Raw genomic sequence first — 21,186 nt, forward strand, 5'->3', positions numbered from 1 at the left:
CCTACTATATAGCACAGGGAACTATACTCAGTATCTTGTAATAACCTATAACAGAAGAGAATGTAAAAAAAAAATACAAATATTTACAAATATTTACATATTACAAAGTGAATCACTTTGCTGTACACCTGAAGCTAACACAACATTGTAAATCAACTATATTCCAATAAATTTTTTAAAAAAGAAAATATATATATGCACCCCTATGTTCATTGTAGCATTATTCACAATAGCCAAAATATGGAAGCAACCTAAGTGCCCATAGATACATTAATGGAAGATGTGAATATTACTGAGCCATGAAAAAAAGTAAAATCTTGCCACTTGCAGCAACATGATGGACCTAGGGGGTTAGACTAAGTGAAATAAGTAGGAGAAAGACAAATATCCTATGATTTCACTTATATGTGGAATGTAAAAAGGAAAAGAAGTGAACGAACAATGAAACAAACAGACTCATAGATACAGCAAACAAAATGGTGGCTGCCAGAGCAGAGAACAGTGGGGGATAAGTGAAAGAGGGGGAGGGAACTTAAGCGGTACAAACTTCCTGTTACACAATAAAGGAGTCATAGGGATGGAATGTATAGCATGGGAAATATAGTCTATAATAACGTAATATCTTTGTATAATGACAGATGATAACTAGGCTTACCATGCTGCTCATTTTGTAGTGTATAGAAATATAAAATCACTATGTTGTGCACCTGGAACTAACAGAGTGTTGCAGGTCAATTATATTTCAAAAACAGAATCATAGAAAAAGAGGAATTTGTGGTTACCAAAAGCTGGAGGAGGGGTGGAAGGGGGGATTGGATGAAAGTGGTGAAAAGGTACAAACTCCCATTTATAAGATAAATAAATACTAGGGCTATAATGTACAACATGATTAATATAAGTAACACTGCTGTGTGTTATATATGAAAGTTGTTAAGAGAGTTAATCCTAAGAGTTCTCATCCCAAGGAAAACATTTCTTTCTTCTTTTATTTTGTATCCATATGAGATGATGGATGTTCACTGAACTTATTGTACTAATAATTTCATAATGCTGTACACCTTAAACTTATACAATGCTTTATGTCAATTATATCTCAATAAAAATGAAGAAAAAAGCACAAGAAAAAGTATTTTAAAAAGTAAAAATGATACATCTTCCAACCTAAATACTACTGTCTTGCATGGAGCAGGATAAGCTTTCATCAGGGGAAACAACAATGGTTCCACCTAATCAGAGCATGTGACATCTACCTGGCCACTTTAAACTACTTATGAACTGAACCACCAGTTTAAAAAAGGAGCTACTCTCCTGGCTGATGTTACTGATCCAATTACCAAGGGGAGTCAGGTTACTGCTACACAATGGTGGTGAGGAAGACTATCTGAGATCCAAGGTAATCTCTAGCAGCCTCTTGATACCTGCATCCCCAACAGTAAAAGTGAATTGAAAACTACAGCAACCAACACACTACTATAATATATAAAATAAGTAACCAACAAGTACCTACTGTATAGCACAGGGAACTATACTCAATATTTTGTAATCACCTATAAGGGAAAATAATCTGAAAAAGAATATATGTATGTATAACTGAATCACTGTGCTGTATACCTGAAACTAACACAACATTGTAAATCAACTATACTTCAATAAAAATAAAAATATTTTTAAAAAATTTAAAAAAAAGAAAGAAAGAAAACTACAGCAACCAAAAAAAGCAGTATGACTGAGGACTTTGACCTTTCATGGATGAAGGTTTGGGTCACTCCAGAACCAGGAGCAACTGAAGTTCTGGCGGAGGACATGGGAAATATGGAATGAGGAGATGAAAACAGAAACTATAGATACTAACTAAATATATATACATATACACATACACACACACCAACTACGACCTAGTGACCAATTACAGAAATGAGTACTACTATAGTAGCTTTAGCTAATGTCTCCAAGATTCTTACATGTATGTGTCAATATGTATAAAGTAATCCTTTTCTTAAAAAAACAACAACAACAAAAAAGAATCAGTTTAAATCTCACAAAATCATGGTTGTTTTGTTGACATATCAAAGATATCCAGGGAGTTAAGAACTACAACACCAACACAATGTGGTTTGTACATGGTAAGGGTTTGTCTCCTCTCTAAGGGGCCTCACACAGAAAACAGCCAAGGCCAGTGCTCATTTTCAAGAGTGAGATCCCCATCCAGATCTCTGCACAGTAGAGGATGGGTGACTCAAGAAGAGCAGTTTCCTTTTCTGCCACTCCTGCTCTGACTCATTATCCCTTGAAGGCAACCCCTAGCTATCCCTCAGGGCTCCTGCCAGCCCAAGCCTCTTATGATGGCCTTTTCAGTGCCGTCAGAGAGGTAGAGCGAGAAAGGAGGAAAACAAAGAAGTGATTTTTCTCTTGATTTGACTTAAATAATAGTGTAAGGAAACATGCATGAGGAGGTTTCTTTATTCTTTTCACTCTAACCAGGTTCTCTACTAAAAGCTGATGCTAACACTGGTCTTATTTTCAAGCTTTCAGTGTTTTTCTCTATTTTTCTCCCTCCAAAAATATCCTTCAAGAGCTGCCAAGTCCCAATGCCTTTATGATGAATTTTCTCCCAAGATTTTCTGGCAGTATTTCCTGTTTATAAGGGCAGGAATCAGAGCAGCCTGAGACTCAGTTTTAAACCTCAAGTGTTCTTCCAAAGGTATAACAGCCATTTTTCTCTCCTTAATAATGCAAAGCTATAAGATTTACATGTAAAGGACTATTTTTTTTAATTTTTATAATGGACAATTTTAGCAGATTTTATAATGGTGAATATCTCTCCACCCATTGCATTCCTAATAAAATAACAAGAAGAGTGTATAAAGGAAACTGGGGGAAAAAAGTGACCATTTGGCGATTATTATAGGTATCCAAAAAAAATACCACTGGACACAAGTTAAAAGTCCATCAACAAGAAACTGGACTATAAAATAGGAAATAGGCATACATTGGGAAACTACACAACCATTAAAAACAATAATGTGAGAATTTACATTTATCAACACAAAAAAAGAAATGTAAAATTTGTTTATAAAAAATATATGATCCCATTTCTCCAAAAAATATAAAGCATATTGTATATGCCATGTGTAAGTACATACATAGAAGTCCAGAAGAACATCAAAATGTTATTTTCTTCTTTATCCTTTTACCTATATATCAATATATCTATATATTAGATGTATAATTTACATATTTGAAGTTTTTACAATATATTGCTTTTATAATTTAAAAAATACCACAAAACGTGTTTCTTTTTATTAAAAAATATGGTGTATCTCTTACCATTTTGTTCTAACAGAGTCGACAATGCATTTGCAGATGCCTGGAAGACTTCTTTTGATGAAGAATGCATCAGCATCGAGAGCATCACTTCCCTGTGAGCTGGGAACCTTTCACAAATTCAACCACAATATGAATAGTAATCTCTTTAATAATTAGCTCAAACATTCACTTACTGTTATCTAATCTCTCTAACAACAAATAAGGGCAGATAAACAATATTTTATGCCACCTCTACTCACAGGAGTGAATTACAGTTAAACAGTTTTGTATTTAAAAGTTATATTCAAATCCATGAACTACTAATAAAGTAGTATTTCTGTTTCTTCAAAGTAGATAAGCAGTAGACGGAGAAAATAAAAGACTCAGCAGATATATAAAGAGGTGCTAAGGGTAAAAAGATTAAGTGAGAAAAAGATGATGTAAACAAGAAATGAAAAATTAAAAGTCATAATGAAGCAAAGTGAAATTTTTAATGTAGAGCATAAATATGTTTTAATGATGTATTTATTTTAATGATCTCCTATGGATTTTGAGGAATTAGTGTCTATGAACTGAAATTTATAAACTGCAACATGAACCAACCTTATCCTAATTTCTTTAAAAGATTGCTCAAAGCAGATTAGAAGGCTGGTTTAACATATATTTTTCAAAATTTACTGTTTCCATTCAAAATAGATGTTTAAATAAATAGCATCTGTGTCATTAATTCCCTTCTGATTGGCAGTAGATCACTCTGCTGACAGGCTGTCAGGATTTGAGATGCAGAATATTACTATTTAAATTTCCAAGGTAAGTAAGTCATTCAAAATTTAAAATCCAGAGGATATGCAGAGCCAACAGTAAAAATCTAAGCAGTTGCTCATGGACATGAAACAAATCTGATGTACTCAGAACTCGTGTATCTGTGGGAGAGATGACTGGTCTTACAAGGTTTAAATGGTGCTCCCACAGAAAGCATCCTCAAGAGCTGACAGCTACAAATAACCCTCTCAAGAGAAGAGAGTTCAACACTGCTACACCAAGTGGGGAATCACTATAGGAGGCTTCTAAGCACATCTAATTCCTGATATTGACAACCTGCTGGCTAGTAACCACAACAGAAAAGGTCACAGATTGCTCTCTGATTCCTATCACTTGAGATTAATTAATATGGCATTTTAAATGATTAGCCAGAAAATTGAAAGTTTCTTTCTTGATGATTCATAATTTACCGAATGACTCTTGATTCTAAATCTCTCAGTAATAACTCTCAAACAAATCACCTTTTACTAACTATCCAAGGCAATGGGATCAAAATATACATCCACAAGTATTTTGTGGCAACACTTAAAACATAAATGCCTACATCAAAAATATTTCAAACAATAAAAATTTCAGTTATGGTATTTCATGTGGATTGATTAAAAATATGACTGAAATTTTCTATCATATAGAATCAAAACTACTGACTGGCCATCTTCATCTCCAATCTTCTCATGTAAACTGTTTTGGTACATAAGGAGATTATTCAGGGCCCAACATGCAGCCTCCTGGATTAGGGAAGGAAAAAAAGAAAACTGTCAAAAAATAAATTATTGAACAAACAATTTTGAAAGACTATCAAATTTATGAAAGAGTCTAACCTGCACATGCTTGTTCTTTCTATGCCACGTTAATGCTTTGTAGCAGGCTTCCAGCCAAAACAATTTATCTTCTTCATCATCATTCTCCTGATTCTCATTCTTTTCCTCTAAGTCTTGATTTAAGAAAATGGTCTCAGCTTGGAAAAAATGTAAACATGTAACTTACTTACAGTTTGAATGACCAACTAAGTCCGTATATTGAAACATTATCAACAGAGTGAGGTATTCTTTAGTAGTGGCCCTGGTTATTTAAAAGACCTTTTTAATATATTACACACTTCATCATACTGCTATCCCATCTAGATAAATTACCAAATGAGCAAGAGGGTACCAAACAAAACTAATAGGCTAGAGGAAGATTAATTAAGGAAGTTAACTGCTAATAATAAAGCTAAATCAAGGATGTATTTACTGATATCTGAACTGGGAAGGATGTACTTACCACAACTGTTAGTTCCCTTGAAAGTATCATCTATTGGACAATGAGTTACATTAAGACAGAAAAGGCATTTAAGGGCTCCTTCTCCACATATGACTTTCTTGTTATAATGTTAATATTCAAGATAAAATGCACCTGTAAGAATTTCCTTGTTAGTTAAGTTACTTACTGAGGAGAGCTAAACAGCTGAGTGCTGCAATCTGTAATGCTGCATTCTCTGAATACTGCTGCACAGCTTTCACCACAAACACATGCACCTCGTTTAATACCAGAATATTAAAAAAATTACCTGAAATTTAAGTGAGATATTAGTGGAAATTCTCATCCATGGAACTTAAATTACCTTTAATCACATAACAGTATTTAAATCAACAAATTTGAGTAGTGACTATTCTTAATGACATTAAAATATATATTTACTTTAATTAAAATAGCTTAAGAGGATTGCATAAAGTATTGAAAATTTATTTTACGCACTCATTCAATTATCTTGCTTAGACAACGGAACTGACTGGGCAAAAAAAAATTAAATGTTTGAGTTATATTAACTTGTGTTCATTGACTCCCTCTCATGTCATCATCATATTAAAACAATGAGGTATCTGTTATTCATGACACTACAACATTGAGTGTACAAAACAGCTTAATTTTCCTGCCTTCTAAAAGACGGGGGGAAAAAAACCTTCCTTGTCATTAAATGCTTTTGCTGAAACAGCCTTCTTTCACTTAAAGAATAGTGCTCAGAAAACCCATTGGCACACTTATCATTACCTGATCTTGTCTATGATAATCTTAGAAGAAAAATATGAGAATATTTTACTACCTCTAACCCAACCCAGGAAGACATCCCTTACGTTTTTATACTCATTCTTCTCATAGTCATATAGAAATCTAAATCCTTATAAGGAAAACACTTGTAAATGACAGTCCAAAAATATGTGCCTCCTTCCACTTAGCTTATCTGTAACTCATTAACAGTCACCAAGTTTCCTTCTAGGAGTAAGAATGAAACTCCTAGTTAGCTATATGTGTAATTAGATGATCCCTGAGACACACAGCCAGAATTGGAAAAGATTCTATACCATGAAAAGCCTAAAGCCCACACTAAATATCAATCAAGGCTTCAAAATCAAAAGGCAGATTAACTAGGGGTAGCTCTTCTTTATCAACATCTTTTTATGTTCATGCCTCTTCCGTATTCACCCATTAAGCTGACATACTCCCCAGCCCTTAGTGGTCTCTCGTCTTGGAGGGTCATTTCAAAAAGTGTTCTTTTCCACTTTTACCAGCTTATCTAAACTTGGGCTGTCTCACCTCCTTTTCCCTAGTATTATTCCCATGCCACTGCCAACAGCTGCTCTACCACTGAAAACTGTGTGACTCTGAGCAAACATCAGTGAGACTGGCCTTACCCTATTTTCATTTATATTTAATTTATGTGAAAATATATAGTAAATTATATAAGGCCTTTAAATGCATTAACCCCATAATCGAATTTCATAATTTGACAAAATGCTTAGTATTTATTTACTGACTTTGGGTTTTTATTTTAATTATGAGGAAGAAGTAAGTTTTATTCAGCTTCTTTGAAACAGTAACAGGGACAATAAATTCTCTAGTCACTAAGAAAGTACCTTTAACTAAAGATCAATTTGAGGAAATTCGCTGGTGGTCCAGTGGTTAAGACTGCACTGTCACTGCCAAGGGCCTGGGTTTAATCCCTGGTCAAGGAACTAAGATCCCACAAGCCTTGAGGTGCGGCCAAAAAAAGATCAATTTGATGACTTTTTACTTTCAAAAAATGTCAAAGAACAATATGAAACTTATAATAGTTTATATGGTTTATTTAATTTCAACAGTATAATGTCAACCACCCTTAATGTGCTATTGTAGACCTATTTGAAATTCAAGTACCATTTCCTCAACATGACAATAAAACCACTTCCTCGTCTGGCTCATTTAAAGGATTACGGTAAACTCACATTCTTAGTATGTCATGCAAGTTTTAACTTGAGTGGTAAATCGTAGAACATGAAATAGAGAATTCTATATTAGTGTGCTACTATATTACCTAGATTTAAGAAATCAACTTTTGAATTACTTTACAACTTTACCAGATATCAGCTAGCTTGTACAACTGTGTGCTTCTTCATGAAAATATGAGTAAAATTCTCACCTGATAAAAGAAATAAACTAGTAAATGGCTACAACATTTTAGAAGAAATGCTTTGTTTTGCTTATGAATGCAGAAATTCTGTATTTTACCACTTACTGACTACATGATCTTGAATAAAACACACAGACTTGCTAAAATAGGTCCTCATCTGTAAATATGGAAATAATAAAAATATCACATCTCCCAGGATTGTTTCAAGGATCAAAAAATTATATATTGTATATGAAACTACTTTAGAAAATATGAAAGAAATGTGCAAATAAGACATTATTTTCATATCTCCACAGTTTTGGTCAAATGATAAGCATTCAATAAATGCTTATCAAGGAAAGAAACAAACCGAAGTTGTGCATGCAAATTAGAATTCAATTTATAAAAATTCCATTTTAACTGAAACTACCTAGGAATATTCCTAAGGCTAAAATCAATTGCAGAATTATACAAATTCTGAATACAGGGGATATAGCCATATTTATGTAAGTAAAAATATAAGTTGCTACAAAAAAAACATAAAAATGAGTTTTTTCAAATGAATGATGTTTTTTCCCAGAGTTATAGTGATGAAAAGTCAAATGTCTATTATAATAATCCTGATTTTGCACAAAACATTTCTGGTGATCCTTTTTAGAAAAGATTGTCGGAACCAATTTCCAACAGTTAGGGACCCTGCCTTACTATTCACCAACCATTTACTTTTTAATGCGTTGTTCTCCTCACAAAAACATCAAGGAAATCTCCAAGGTGTGTATTGAGGGAGTTGGGGAAGGCTCAACAAGGAGCTGAAACAAGAACTGTGAGCTGAAAGTAAATGGTCAAGCCAGAGTAGCCATGTGGGAAAGTATGAGTCACTGTGATCAACTAGCCTTGATCAGACTAGCCTTGTACTCTCTCCAAAGGAGGGTAGCTCAATCAGAGTCTCCCACTTCAAGTTTGAATCTTAAAAAGATTCTAAAGTGGTCCCAGGTCAGTCCTGTGCCCTAGCTTCTGGCAAACATCTCTGGATGAGATGTTTAGGTCCTCAGGATTCTCAGAGATTAAACTCAATCAAAGAAAAACTCACAAACATACAGGAAAACAAGACTCCATGACAGACAGGCAGTCAGCACAGGAGCAGTAGGTTTAAACTCTCAAGAACTTCATATATTGGAATTATCAGATACAGAACACAAGATAGCTATGTATTAATGATTAAATAAATAAAATTAGAATAAAAGAAAAGAGAAAGGGGAAGAGAAGAGTGAATAAGAGTCAGTCAAAAGTTACCTGGCAGATCTGAAAATAAATATATAAATTTTTTATATTTTAGATTTTTTTATAAATATATAAAAAATCTAATAAAATGACCAAGTTGAATTTATCATAGGAGTACAAAGTGGCTTACTGTTAGAAAACCTGTACAGGCAATTCTAATTCTCCATATTATCAAGATAAGAGGAAAACAAATTATCTTAAATTTTTTTTAAATATTTGATAAAATTCAATATTCATAATTCTTTTTTAAAAGCCCACATATTAAAATAAAAGCAAACAAGAAACAGAAGGAAACTTCTTAACTTGATAAAAGCTACTTGTCACAAAACAAACAAGATTGGGGCTTCCCTGGTGGCGCAGTGGTTGAGAGTCCACCTGCCGATGCAGGGGACATGGGTTCGTGCCCCGGTCCGGGAAGATCTCATGTGCCGCAGAGCGGCTGGGCCCATGAGCCATGGCCGCTGAGCCTGCACGTCCGGAGCCTGTGCTCCACAACGGAAGAGGCCACAACAGTGAGAGGCCCATGTACCGCAAAAAAATAATAATAATAAAAAAAAAAACAAGATTAACAACAACAATAACAAAACCCCATAAAATAAGCATTATTCTGGATAGAAGAATATAAAGCATTCCCTTTAAAATCAAGAAAACGACAAGGATGCCTACTATCACGGCTTCTAGTCAACACTGTACTAGTAATTGTGGGCCATGCAAGAAGACAAGGAAATCAAATTAAATAACTGCTACACAGAAAACTTAAGAGCATTTATAAATAACTTTTTAGAATTAATAAGAGTTTAGGTAAGATTAATATGCAAAAAATCATTTGCATTTCTTTACACATACACAGTTCAAAAATACAATTTTAAAAAAGATACCATTTATAATAACAAAAATAGGGTACCTAGAAATAACTAATAAGATGTGCAAGACTTGTATGGAAAAAATTATAATGTAAAGTTGTCCGTTCTTAAATTGATCCATATATTCTGTATAATTTTAATCAAAATCCAAACAGAGTTTTCCAAGGAACTGGACAAGTTAATTCTAAAATGTATATGGCATTGTAAAGGCCCATGAAAAAAGCCAAGCTGTAACCAAAGAAGAATATATAATGACTTTACCTATTAGCTTTTGAGATATCAGGACTTACAGAGCTATAATAATTTAAACAGTTTGATATGGAGGCAGGCAAATCAAATCAACAAACACAACAGAACAGCAAAAACAGAAATACATATATTACATGTTATAAACCTATAAATAATACATACATATTATATACATATATTCAATATATGATACTACTGGGAAATGGCTGAACCATATAATAAATTGTGCTCTCCATATTATAAATGGGGGGGTTAATTGAATTCCTACTGTATAAAATAATTCCAAACAGATTTTAACACTTTAATGCTTAAATTAGAAAAATTTTGGATAAAATGTGGAATACATTTATTATGTTAGGCAAAGGAAGGATTTCTTAAAATACATTAAAAAGTTTAAATCACAAAGCAACTAATCATGAAATTAAACTATACCACAAAAACCACATAAAGAAGATAAAAAGACAGCTCACCAATCAAGACAAAATATTTTCGATACATATAACTGACCACCAAAACATTATTAGCCAGAACTAAGAATCAATTTTTAAGAAGATAGACTATACCATGAAAAAAAAGAAAAAGGCAAACCAGGTACTCCACAAAAAGAGGAAGCACCAATAGCAAAGAAATATTTGAAAAGATATTCACCTTCCTTTACACTTTCATAGCAAGAAAGATGGTAGTAGCATAAAACAAGACATAAACCAATGTCCGTGGATAGGAAAATGGATAAATAAATTGTGGTATACTCACATCATAGAATACTACATACAACTATATGCAAAAATATTCATGAGTCTTATAAACAAAATAGTCTTTAAAAACTTGCAGAAGACAACATTCAGCATGATGCCATTTTTATCAAGCAAAAACAAGCAAACGTTAACAATTTTGTTTACAGAGATAAATGAATGTAGTAAAATTTAATTTAGAAAGCAAAAGGTTTATTAACACAAAACTCTGGAGAGTGTTAACCTCTGTAGAGAAAGTGGAAGAAGGGCAGAGCCCAGAGTAGCTTTACCAGCACTGGTAATGTACTAATACTTAAGTTGGGTGAGGAGTTCTTTTGCACTGTGCTTCACATTTTCTATATGTTATGCTTATTTTTTTGTATGTATCAACTATTTACACAATAATACTTTAAATATAGCATAACAGTGATAAGACTTCTCATATTGCACACTTTTATTTTTGCCACTCCTATTAAAATTCCACCTAAGAATGGCAGAACAGTTTGCTAATTTACAATATTTCCATCCAGTGTATGTCAATATTTACTTAAACATAAGCATATGTATGCTATATATACTTACATCATATAGACTGCGATAAATTAACCAAGAATTATAACTTACCTAATGTAAGCCTATGGAGCAAGCAGCAACTCACTTCTTGGATTTTTTCACTGATAGGGAATGCTATCATGGCTTCTACCACAATATTATAACACCTGACATTGCCACTCATGAGGACTTCAACATTACTGCCTAAATTTAAAGAAATCATAATTTTCAATAAGGTAATAATTTCCCCTTTTAAATATGCATACAAAGACACCTTACAGAGATTTTAAATATATGGCAGTATAATGGCTACATTTCCAAATTTAAATATACTGTTCTGTCAAATAGCTATAAAAATACTGTTGCTCGATGTTAATATAATACAATTTAGGACTCATCTCTAGCATTAAGGGAAAGTTGCTTTATTCCTGTATTTTTGGCTTAAAAACTTAAAATAAAGGGAAAACTGAGAGTGCTTTTTATATAAGTCAAAATATGTAAAGTTTTGGCTGTAAGTTTTCAAATAAATGGATTTGGGGCCTGTTTCCGAATGAGGCACTATTCCATTGGATAACGGATTTTAATTGCTCCTTTCCTCAAACCAACAGAAAGAAAATCAAGATTATATCAAATAGAAGAGGCAGAATCAGCTATCATCTATTTCCTGTCCATTCCAGAAGGGCAGCAGAAGAGCAGCCATTGTAAAAGGCAGCAAAACCGAGCTTCCTGAAGGCTCTGAGATAGACAGGGAAAAGAATGGATGAAGGGGAGAGGAGGGACATAATATTAAAATGTATAACTAAGGGATAAACATAGGTGAACCACAAAGGAAGGAAAGAATCCACTGGGAAAGGCAATTAATCAATAGAGTATGTGAACCTATGTGGAGAAAACTATATGTCTGAATGAAATGTTGACTATTCTTAAAACAGACAGAAAAAAGGTGTTTGCAAAACATTTTTCTTTCTTTTCTGGCACAATCAAACTAACCAACTGTTTTCCAAAAACTACATTTTTAATGTTTAATTTGTATTTAAAAAAACACTAAATATGGAAAAAGAAGGAAATGAAATGAAAGGAAATGGCCTCAACGCAATTACCTCCTTTTATTCAGAATCAAAGATACAACTTGCTCTAGATTCAAGGTAAAGTTTAAGACACTTGCTTTTTTTTAAGTTTTAGTTGCTGCTTTCTTTGACCTTTCTTTATGAATGAGCACATTTACACTGGAGTTATGGTGATGTGGGTGGAAAAGAATGAATTTCAAAACAACCAGCACAAAATAAATAAATAAATAAATAAATGTATAGCCAAGGAAAGGTAAAATGAAGAATATATTCAGTTTGTTGGTCAGTCAGTAGATGACTCAGAGAAGTTTAAATTCCATTTCCTATTATTGTTCTGCCCCATCTACTTCTAAGAGTTTAACTTTCCATGGATAAGAAAATGATGGATTTTATAACCATTATTAAGAACGGGCATTCTTTCACAAGGCGATTAGTCTCACATCTGTGAGATTTCTATGTCTGAAACCATATACGCATATTATATATAATAAGCTACATATGTATGAAATACAAAGCATGTAGTAATACTGTCAGTGTTTTAACCACACTTACTACATTACATTACCAGGTACTATTCTACATTTTTCACATTATTTAACTGATTTAATCCTCACAACTTCACATGTGTGAAGATGAAATTATTACCAGATAAATGCATGTGTAAATCCTGTACAAGCCCAAACAGGTAATACATGAAATACAAAATGCTCATGTGCACTTACAAAAGTAATAGAAATCTGATGTATTATTTTTGTCCATTAGTATTCACTGGTAGCATACACAGCAAATTAATTTCTTCTTATTTGTACTTTTTTTGTTATAAAAGTGGCTAGATTTCATAGCATCACCCAAATGCTAAACAAAAATCACAATAAAGTTCCAACTCCTTCCTGTGGCTTTTCAGGCCCTGGGATCTGGTTATGTCTCCAGCCTCATCCACTGACTCTCATCGAGCCCTTCCCCTACCTCCATGAAATGGCACAGGAGCAGATGCTCAGGGCTCTACATGTGTATTACACACACGCATGCGTGCACACACTTATAAATACAGTTTACTGAGCTACTTTTATCCTCTTGATTCCTCTATGCTATCTTTTGCTCCAGGATCTTTACGCTTAGGATGCCCACTGCCTGGGATACTGCCTGCACTTCTACTTCACCTCACACCTCTCCGCACACAAAGCTCTCCTCATCATTCAAGACTCCGCTGAGAGATCTTGCCTCACTCCCTGTTTGTTCTCAAAACCCTAGGTACTTCTGCCAACACTTGCCCTATAATACTTCGTAATCACTTCCATGCTTATCTGTATTTTGTGGGGTACTATGGGGTCAGAAAAGGAAAGAAATATGTTTATATTTTCTGCTACTGTTTCTCCAGCACCAAGCCCAGAGCCAGTAGCAGTACAGCATCAATAAATAAAAATTTATTAAATGAATAAATGAATGAGTTTAGCATCTACAAATTTCTAAATAATAAAAATATTTTTGAAACACACTCAGAAAGAAGATATATTGTAATTTTTCAGATTCAAAAATGAAACCATGTATGCAGGCTACTTACAAGGAATTGCTAGGGAATATAAACAGTGCAGTACATGAAACACAATTTCCTCTTCATCTTTAAAATGTTTTAATGTACTTAGCAATATCATATAATCTTTATTCTCAACAAATTCAGTCAGTTGCTCCTCTGAAACTAAAAAATGAAAGACAAAATACCGAAAGAGCTCAAACATGATATAAAAGTTTAATTACTCAAAAATATAATATTCATGATGATTAGATAAGACAGTAGATACAACAAACAAATTAAAAATTATATTTTAGCAAAGAGCACTTCCTAGGAATTTTATAATGGGGAAAATAGCTATTGAAGTTAAAATAATTGTTTTGACCCATATTAGTTATTCCATGTTTTGAAATGTAGTGACCATGTAGTGACCAAACTTCTCAGAAAAATAAAATTATTTACAATTTCATTTGAAAGATTCTAGAGAAAACTAATCAATGAATAATAAAGATGGCCTACTGAAATGAACATATCACAGTACTTAAAATGGAGTGGTTGGGCTTCCCTGGTGGCGCAGTGGTTGAGAGTCCGCCTGCGGATGCAGGGGACACGGGTTCGTGCCCCGGTCCGGGAAGATCCCACATGTCGCGAAGTGGCCGGGCCCGTGAGCCATGGCCGCTGAGCCTGCGCGTCTGGAGCCTGTGCTCCGCAACGGGAGAGGCCACAGCAGTGAGAGGCCCACGTATCGCAAAAAAAAAAAAAAAAAAAAAAGGAGTGGTTAATGGTACATTGTTGAAGGGCAGCTCAGCTAAGTGGATGAGTTCAAGAGGAATGAACTTTAGCAAATAACAAGTAATTAGACTTTGAAATACTTTATCTTAATGGTCTGACTTCATCAGAGATCAAAAATTGTCATCATTAATTTTCATAATTAAAGTCTTGGGATCAAGCCAATGAGTTTCATTTGGAGTCATTTTATTGGGTGGGAACCTCAAAAACATGTATAAAAATCTGGTTTATCTAGACTGAGAAGGACACTGACATAAATGTTAGTGTCACTCTTCATAATCAACATTACTTTTTGCTGTTCAACTTTACACCAATAGTCCATATAATATAATGTGAAATTGACTGGGTTCTTCTAATAAATGAGAAGTATCACCAAACCTTCTCATTTTATGAAACAGTTTCCAGAGCATAGTTTCAAATTTTGAAAATTAACTTTACACGTGCCACTAAGTAATGGGGAACTTCATATTCTTGAAAACTTCAGAAATGTTTCTACTTTACATATACAATCACAACACTGTCAGGGCTGATCTATCAAATAAGATCGTCTTTTTAACATTCCCTGGCGCTTCTCCATATGTCCTAGATGGATCCCACAATGCTGGTGAGGGATGCTAACCCTTCTTTCATGAATAAGAATGTGCCCCTTAAACTGCAGCACAGAAGATTATAAGCCCTCAAGACAGTAATTCCTCAAACTCTATTCTGCCCAATTCTTATGAAAAGCTTAGTTTCAAGATATGACATTTAGAGAAGACAGCCTGAAAGACATGCAGTTCCTCCATTCCTCTCTTCCACCATCAGAGAGCTGAGCCCCATGTCCATGCTGTTCTGACTCTTGATAGAATCTCTTTCACTGAAATACACTTTGTGTTCCTTGCAAACTGTATGTATTTTATCAACTTATCCAGGGAAACCCAAGGGAGTATTTTCTCAAGTCTCCCATGAGACTGATTGCTTCTTCTGATTAATGAGTTTACTTTTATCTCAAGTAACTTTGTAACCAATGATGTTTACCTCTTTGCCTGATAGGAAGCAAAGAACCAAATTTCTGGTCCATCCCTTTGCAAAGATACAGGATCTGAAGTAAGCAGTAAATTTAACCTAGCTTCATATCATTTTCCCTTCACTCATTTCCTCATTCATTTTTCTTTTCCTCTAATGTATTATAAATATCTATAAGCTATTTGAAGTCCTTCTGAAATAAGACAGGGAATTAAACAGTAGAATTTCCATTCCTGGAGCTTCCAGAAACTAGAGTAGGTAAACTGATATGAACACAGGGCCCACATACGTTATTCTTATCCTAAACTCCTAGCACTGTTGGCTTTCATAATGACACAAAAGGTGCTCTCAAAAACTGTGGTAAATTGAATTGTAATGGAGATAACTAGCTGTGTACTCTCAGGCAGGTTGCTCATTTCACTTCTCTGATCCATTTCCTCACCAAGCCAGTGGAAGGACTAAAGGTTCCAACCAACTATAAAATTACATGGCTATCTCTGTCATCATTCTCAGTGCCATGTGATAAAATACATATTAGTCTTTTTCCTAAAGGACACTTTGTAAACCTCTTAGCTCTTTATCCAGAGCCTTTAGCAATTTCTAAAACCTCTGGTGATGACTTATAAACCCAAACTTAACCTATGCTTGGCTTCACAGTATTGCTTTTTCTTCCTTAACTCCTACACATACAGTTTGCAAAGTGAACCTATGCCTTGCTAAGCAATGGAAGAAAGTTTACTACAATTGCATAATTGATAATCCATGAATGAAATTCATTCTGCAAAAACAAGCAATATTTCTGAATTAACCCCATTACTTATCCTTGACTGACAATCCAACTTTTAATAAATAGTACAATTTCAGATATTTTCTTATTATTATAATTATATCCTACTTATCCCACTATAAACCATTTCTTCTTACATAAATATCAAAATAAAGAATTTGACATTTTAAATACCTCTCTCAAACAGCACATGTAAAGCTTTGCATCCAAGTTTCTGGACTTCGTCATTGGCTGAAAATGTGCGCATGGCATCAAAAATTAACAAGAAAATATCATTTTCTTCATCCAGTATCAGCAAAGTGATTTTACCTATTTCAAAGAGAATATGCTCCAAGTAAATAGCTGCTTTAACATTTAATGTCTTCATTTTTACATGAGGGTTATGAATGGTTTGTGGACTTCTCTTTCTGATGAACCACGTAATTGCCCCAGATGTTAGACCTATCAAGCTTTACGGTCTTTCTAAATGAGATAACTCCCAGTACACTTTCCTATAACTCTGTGATTCCCAATCAATACCCATAGCCAAGACCTTTTGCCCCGAATTCCTGAAACATTTCTACCTGCCTCTTAGACAACACCACCTGAATACTCCATGGCCACCCAAACCTAGCCTACTCCAGTTCCATCTCTTCATCAATAACCACCATCCAATAGTTACCAGAGAAACTACAGTCATCTTCCTTCTTTCATCCTCCCTCTCTCTTCTCATTCTCTGACTAGCCAAAGAATCAACTCATTACCAAGTCCTTCAAGTCTAACTTCTAAATATCTCAAAAACTCCTTTTGAACTAGGCCCCTCCATCTCTGTCTTGTTCAGGACCCCAACACGTCTCACCTAGAATGCAAACACAATTGCATAATTGCTCTGGTAGGTCCAAATCCCTACCTAACTAGTTTACCTGCTGCATTATATTTCTAAAACACAAACGTGATCTGTAAATCCCTTGCTGAAGTCTTCTAAGGCCTTCTCGCACTCCTCAGTCTGACAAACAAGACTTTTCACAGACTACATGTATCTCATCAGCCTCACGTCCCTCCCTGCACCACTGACTCCAAACATGCTAAACCCTTTGCTCATCATGAACACATTTCTTTTGATATCTTTTTGCACTTGCACTAGCTGCGTGGAATGCCCTTGCCATTTTCTGCACCAAATATGATCCTACCTTAAATCAAGAAATAACACAAACAGTACCTATTCTGTCAATAAAAACTGTAGGAGTGGTAGTCGTAGCAAACACTTCTATAGCACATAACATGTCAGACATAGGTTGAAGTATTGATAGTTCACTCTAACACGTGTAAACCACCACAACCCCGTGAGGTAGGTGCAATCCTCATGTTAGATAGAGATAAGGAAACTGAGGCACAGAAGTGATGCAGTGACTTTGCCCAAAGTAGAACAAATAAGAGGCAGAGCTGGATTAAAATTAAAGCAGGTCATGACCATGCTCTTAACTCCTACAAATGAGCTTAGCTGCTGTCTTCTCTTTGTTCCTATCGTGGTTTTCTTCATATCTCTGTTAGAGTACTTTCCTCATTACATTGAAATCATTTCTTTAAATGCTTTTTATCTCTTTGTCAGTGCTATCCAATTCCATAGCCACCAATCACATGAGGCTACTTAAACTCAAATTTAAATCAATTAAAATTAAATAAAATTAAAATTCAGTTTCTCACATTTCCAATGTTCAACCACCACATGTGGCTACTCGCCATGATTTTGAACATATACAACATTTCCTTCATTGCAAAAAGTTATATTGGACAGTGGTGCTGGACTATGAACTTCTACATTGTAGGAACTTTGCCTCACCTGTCTGAGAGTTCTCTAGCAGCCAGCACAGCAGTAAGTGCCAATAACTATTACCTCAGTTAACAAATAAGCCAAACAAAAAAATAATTCATAAATTAGCCTCTAATAAGTACCTGAAATGAACTCTAAAACACATTACAAATTTTCCTAAAAGCTCAAAATTCTTAATGTTACGTGGAAGAAATTAACTAGTCTTTTTAAAACACATGTCAAATTTACTATTTGTCTACATGCTGCTAACCTTGATATATTCATGTTGGGAGATTTCTCAAATTCATAAACCTCCTGTCCATTGCCAAATGGAGAATAAATCTCTACCTCCCCACCCCCACCAAAAAACAAGATCCCAAGGATGAGTTTAAATAAATTATGGTTAAGACTAGTTAGTACATCCCATTATATATTTTAATAAAAGGCTCTGGTGAAGTGGTGAGTACCTTCTGGCCTTTCCTATCCCTCTTCAGTTCATTCTCTGATCTTCACCCTCTTTCTTCCTTTCTCTTTCTCCTATTGGACCTTCATCACTTAGCATGGCCAATGAGGGCCTTTAAAAATCTTACCACCCACACATCCAGCCCCTCCCAGGCCTCTGCAACGCTGCACATGCTGTTTTCTTGACCTAAAGCACCCTTCACACTTTGAAGGAAATCCACCCTATCCTTCATGCTTAGCTTCCCTGAAAGGAGCTTTTCTTCTCAGAACCTTACATCATAACAAGTGTCTGTCACAGCAATGATCACAACTATTGCACCACAGCAACATTCTTTATTTTCAGGTCCATTATCCTCCAAGTATAAGTTTACTCAGGGAAAGAACCTGACATGTGAAATCAGACCCTGGTTCTACTACTTTTTGGCTGAGGCAATCTCTCTATGCTTCAGTGTTCTCTAGAAAACTGAGATAAAATAATAAACTCAAGGGATGTTTTGAGGATTATGCTTTTAAAAGCATATTAAGTATTTTACATGTTAAGCCTAGCATTTAGCAAGCACTCAAGAAGAAATGCTATATATTTTTATTATGACGTATTACTATTATGTCATACTCTAGAGCATATATTATAGAAAACATATTAGAGATATAATGAAGTACAATACAGTCAAGACAAGGACATGTATGGCTAACAAACTAATGAGAATGTGAGATGTGGGACCAGATCTGAGGAGCAAAGCTGGGGACAGACATTAGATTTGGGAGTAATATATAAGGTGATGTTTAAGGCCAAGATGTTGGGTGGTATTTTTGAGAGAAAAAGTGTAGAGAAAAGAGATAAGGAAAGAAAATGGAGGGGCTTCCCTGGTGGCACAATGGTTAAGAATCTGCCTGCCAATGCAGGGGATACGGGTTTGGGCCGTGGTCCAGGAAGATCCCACATGTCACAGAGCAACAAAGCTCGTGCGCCGCAACTACTGAGCCTGTGCTCTAGAGCCCGCGAGCCACAACTACTGAGCCCACATGCCACAACTACTGAAGCCCACGTGCCTAGAGCCCATGCTCCACAATAAAGAGAAGCCACCCAGTGAGAAGCCCACACATACAATGAAAAGTAGCCCCTGCTCCCCGCAACTAGAGAAAGCCTGCACGCAGCAACCAAGACCCAATGCAGCCAAAAATAAATAAATAAATTTATTTTTAAAAAATGGAAAATGGAAACAGAATTTTGGAAATCATCAATATTGAGGTTATATTATGTGATTATACTTTAAAAAAATAACATCAAAACACATTTAGCAAATTGTTTAAAATGTTTTTTTCAGTCAACATTAAAAATGTGTGTATATACTACCTGAAGTTAGGAGAAGATCTAAGGCCTTCAATCCAACTGTTGACAGGTTGACACTGGCATTATGAACTGTTAGCATTTTAAGAATCAGTCTGTAATTAAAAACAAAAATCAAGATCATACCTAGATGTTTGCTCTTTTAGATATTGTTTTTTACTCACCTACATTTTTATTCATCTCATTGTATTTCATTCCCTATATTGAAGCTAGTGTATTTTTTCTCCCTGTAAACCTGAGCCAGGTTTATGATGACTAACAGGGAATTATTATGAGTCTCCATAGAAAAGTTATAACTTTTTCCTCTAAATATTCAAATTCAACTATTAACTATTTCACCCAATTCTATATCCAAAATAATATTGAGTTATATGCACCAAGGGATCAATCATTTTATATGTGATACAAACTTGTAAATTATGTTATACACATTGATATTATTATAGAGAGATGTAATTAAAATGTTAGCTTGTATATAAAAATTAAGAACCATTTGAATATTTAAATTATTGATTTTTACTATTTTTGAAAGAGAAATTGATATTTTATAACAGAAAGTGAACCTAGTCTATCAATAGTATTCAATTAGTTCAAATGCATTAAATTTGAGCCCCTGAGTTATCAATTCTAAAATATGCAATCTTTAGTCTATTCCTACCCCAGTGCTGTTTGGCTTTCTATTGTTAGAAGAAGAGAGAGCCTCCATGGCTTCACCTAGATCCAAGAAACTTGGCACGTGGTCTCCAGGTGGTGAGGTGAGGAACTGAGAGACCCTGTCCTTCGACTCTGTCAATTCTCCTCCTACCTATGCTGCCCCTACCTCTCCCTGCACCACTCCCACTATTCCTGACTTCAACACCACACAAGAGATTTCTCCTTTAGTACTGTAAGCCTTTGGGGGGATAAAAGTCCTTGAATATAAGGAGATATGTTTTACAATAAATATTTGCTGGTAATGATCTAATATGCTCCACTGTAGAGAGAGTGTGTCTACACTGTTCACACTACTTCTGGCCTAAAGGAGTGTAATACCTGATGAACAGAAGATGAATGAATGATGAGTGAGTGACCAAATAAATGAGTGAATGAAACTTCCTGTAGAAACGTTTATGTAAGTTAATTTGAACATTTGGTTTATACCAGAATATGACTAGATGAGTTTTCCATTGCTCCCTAAAGTTATAGATGGCTAATCTTTGGGGATCTTGGAAATTCTCAT

At 34.7% G+C, this 21,186-nt stretch overlaps 1 protein-coding gene across 7 annotated transcripts in view; it reads right to left on the reverse strand.

The window, feature by feature from the left end:
- The window catches only part of LRRK2 (leucine rich repeat kinase 2), a 153,113-nt gene that overhangs the window by 125,444 nt on the left and 6,483 nt on the right, over window positions 1-21,186 (reverse strand). For 6 of the 7 annotated variants that reach the window (XR_003430080.1, XM_027093558.1, XM_027093557.1 and 3 more), the window contains 8 exons: window positions 19,974-20,062; window positions 16,543-16,677; window positions 13,839-13,973; window positions 11,283-11,414; window positions 5,558-5,677; window positions 4,950-5,086; window positions 4,777-4,856; window positions 3,328-3,434 (listed from right to left, as the gene is read on the reverse strand). Coding sequence is in view for 6 of the 7 variants with exons in the window: in XM_027093558.1 (XP_026949359.1) it covers window positions 3,328-3,434; window positions 4,777-4,856; window positions 4,950-5,086; window positions 5,558-5,677; window positions 11,283-11,414; window positions 13,839-13,973; window positions 16,543-16,677; window positions 19,974-20,062 (935 nt within the window). In the remaining variant the exon portion in view is untranslated. The remainder of the gene's footprint in view (window positions 1-3,327; window positions 3,435-4,776; window positions 4,857-4,949; window positions 5,087-5,557; window positions 5,678-11,282; window positions 11,415-13,838; window positions 13,974-16,542; window positions 16,678-19,973; window positions 20,063-21,186) is intronic. The other variant, XM_027093559.1, reaches the window with a different exon arrangement.

Source organism: Aethalodelphis obliquidens, unplaced genomic scaffold, assembly GCF_003676395.1.
Source record: "Aethalodelphis obliquidens isolate GAN/ISIS:26980383/991018 unplaced genomic scaffold, ASM367639v1 scaffold84, whole genome shotgun sequence".
Taxonomy (NCBI): Eukaryota; Metazoa; Chordata; class Mammalia; order Artiodactyla; family Delphinidae; genus Aethalodelphis; species Aethalodelphis obliquidens.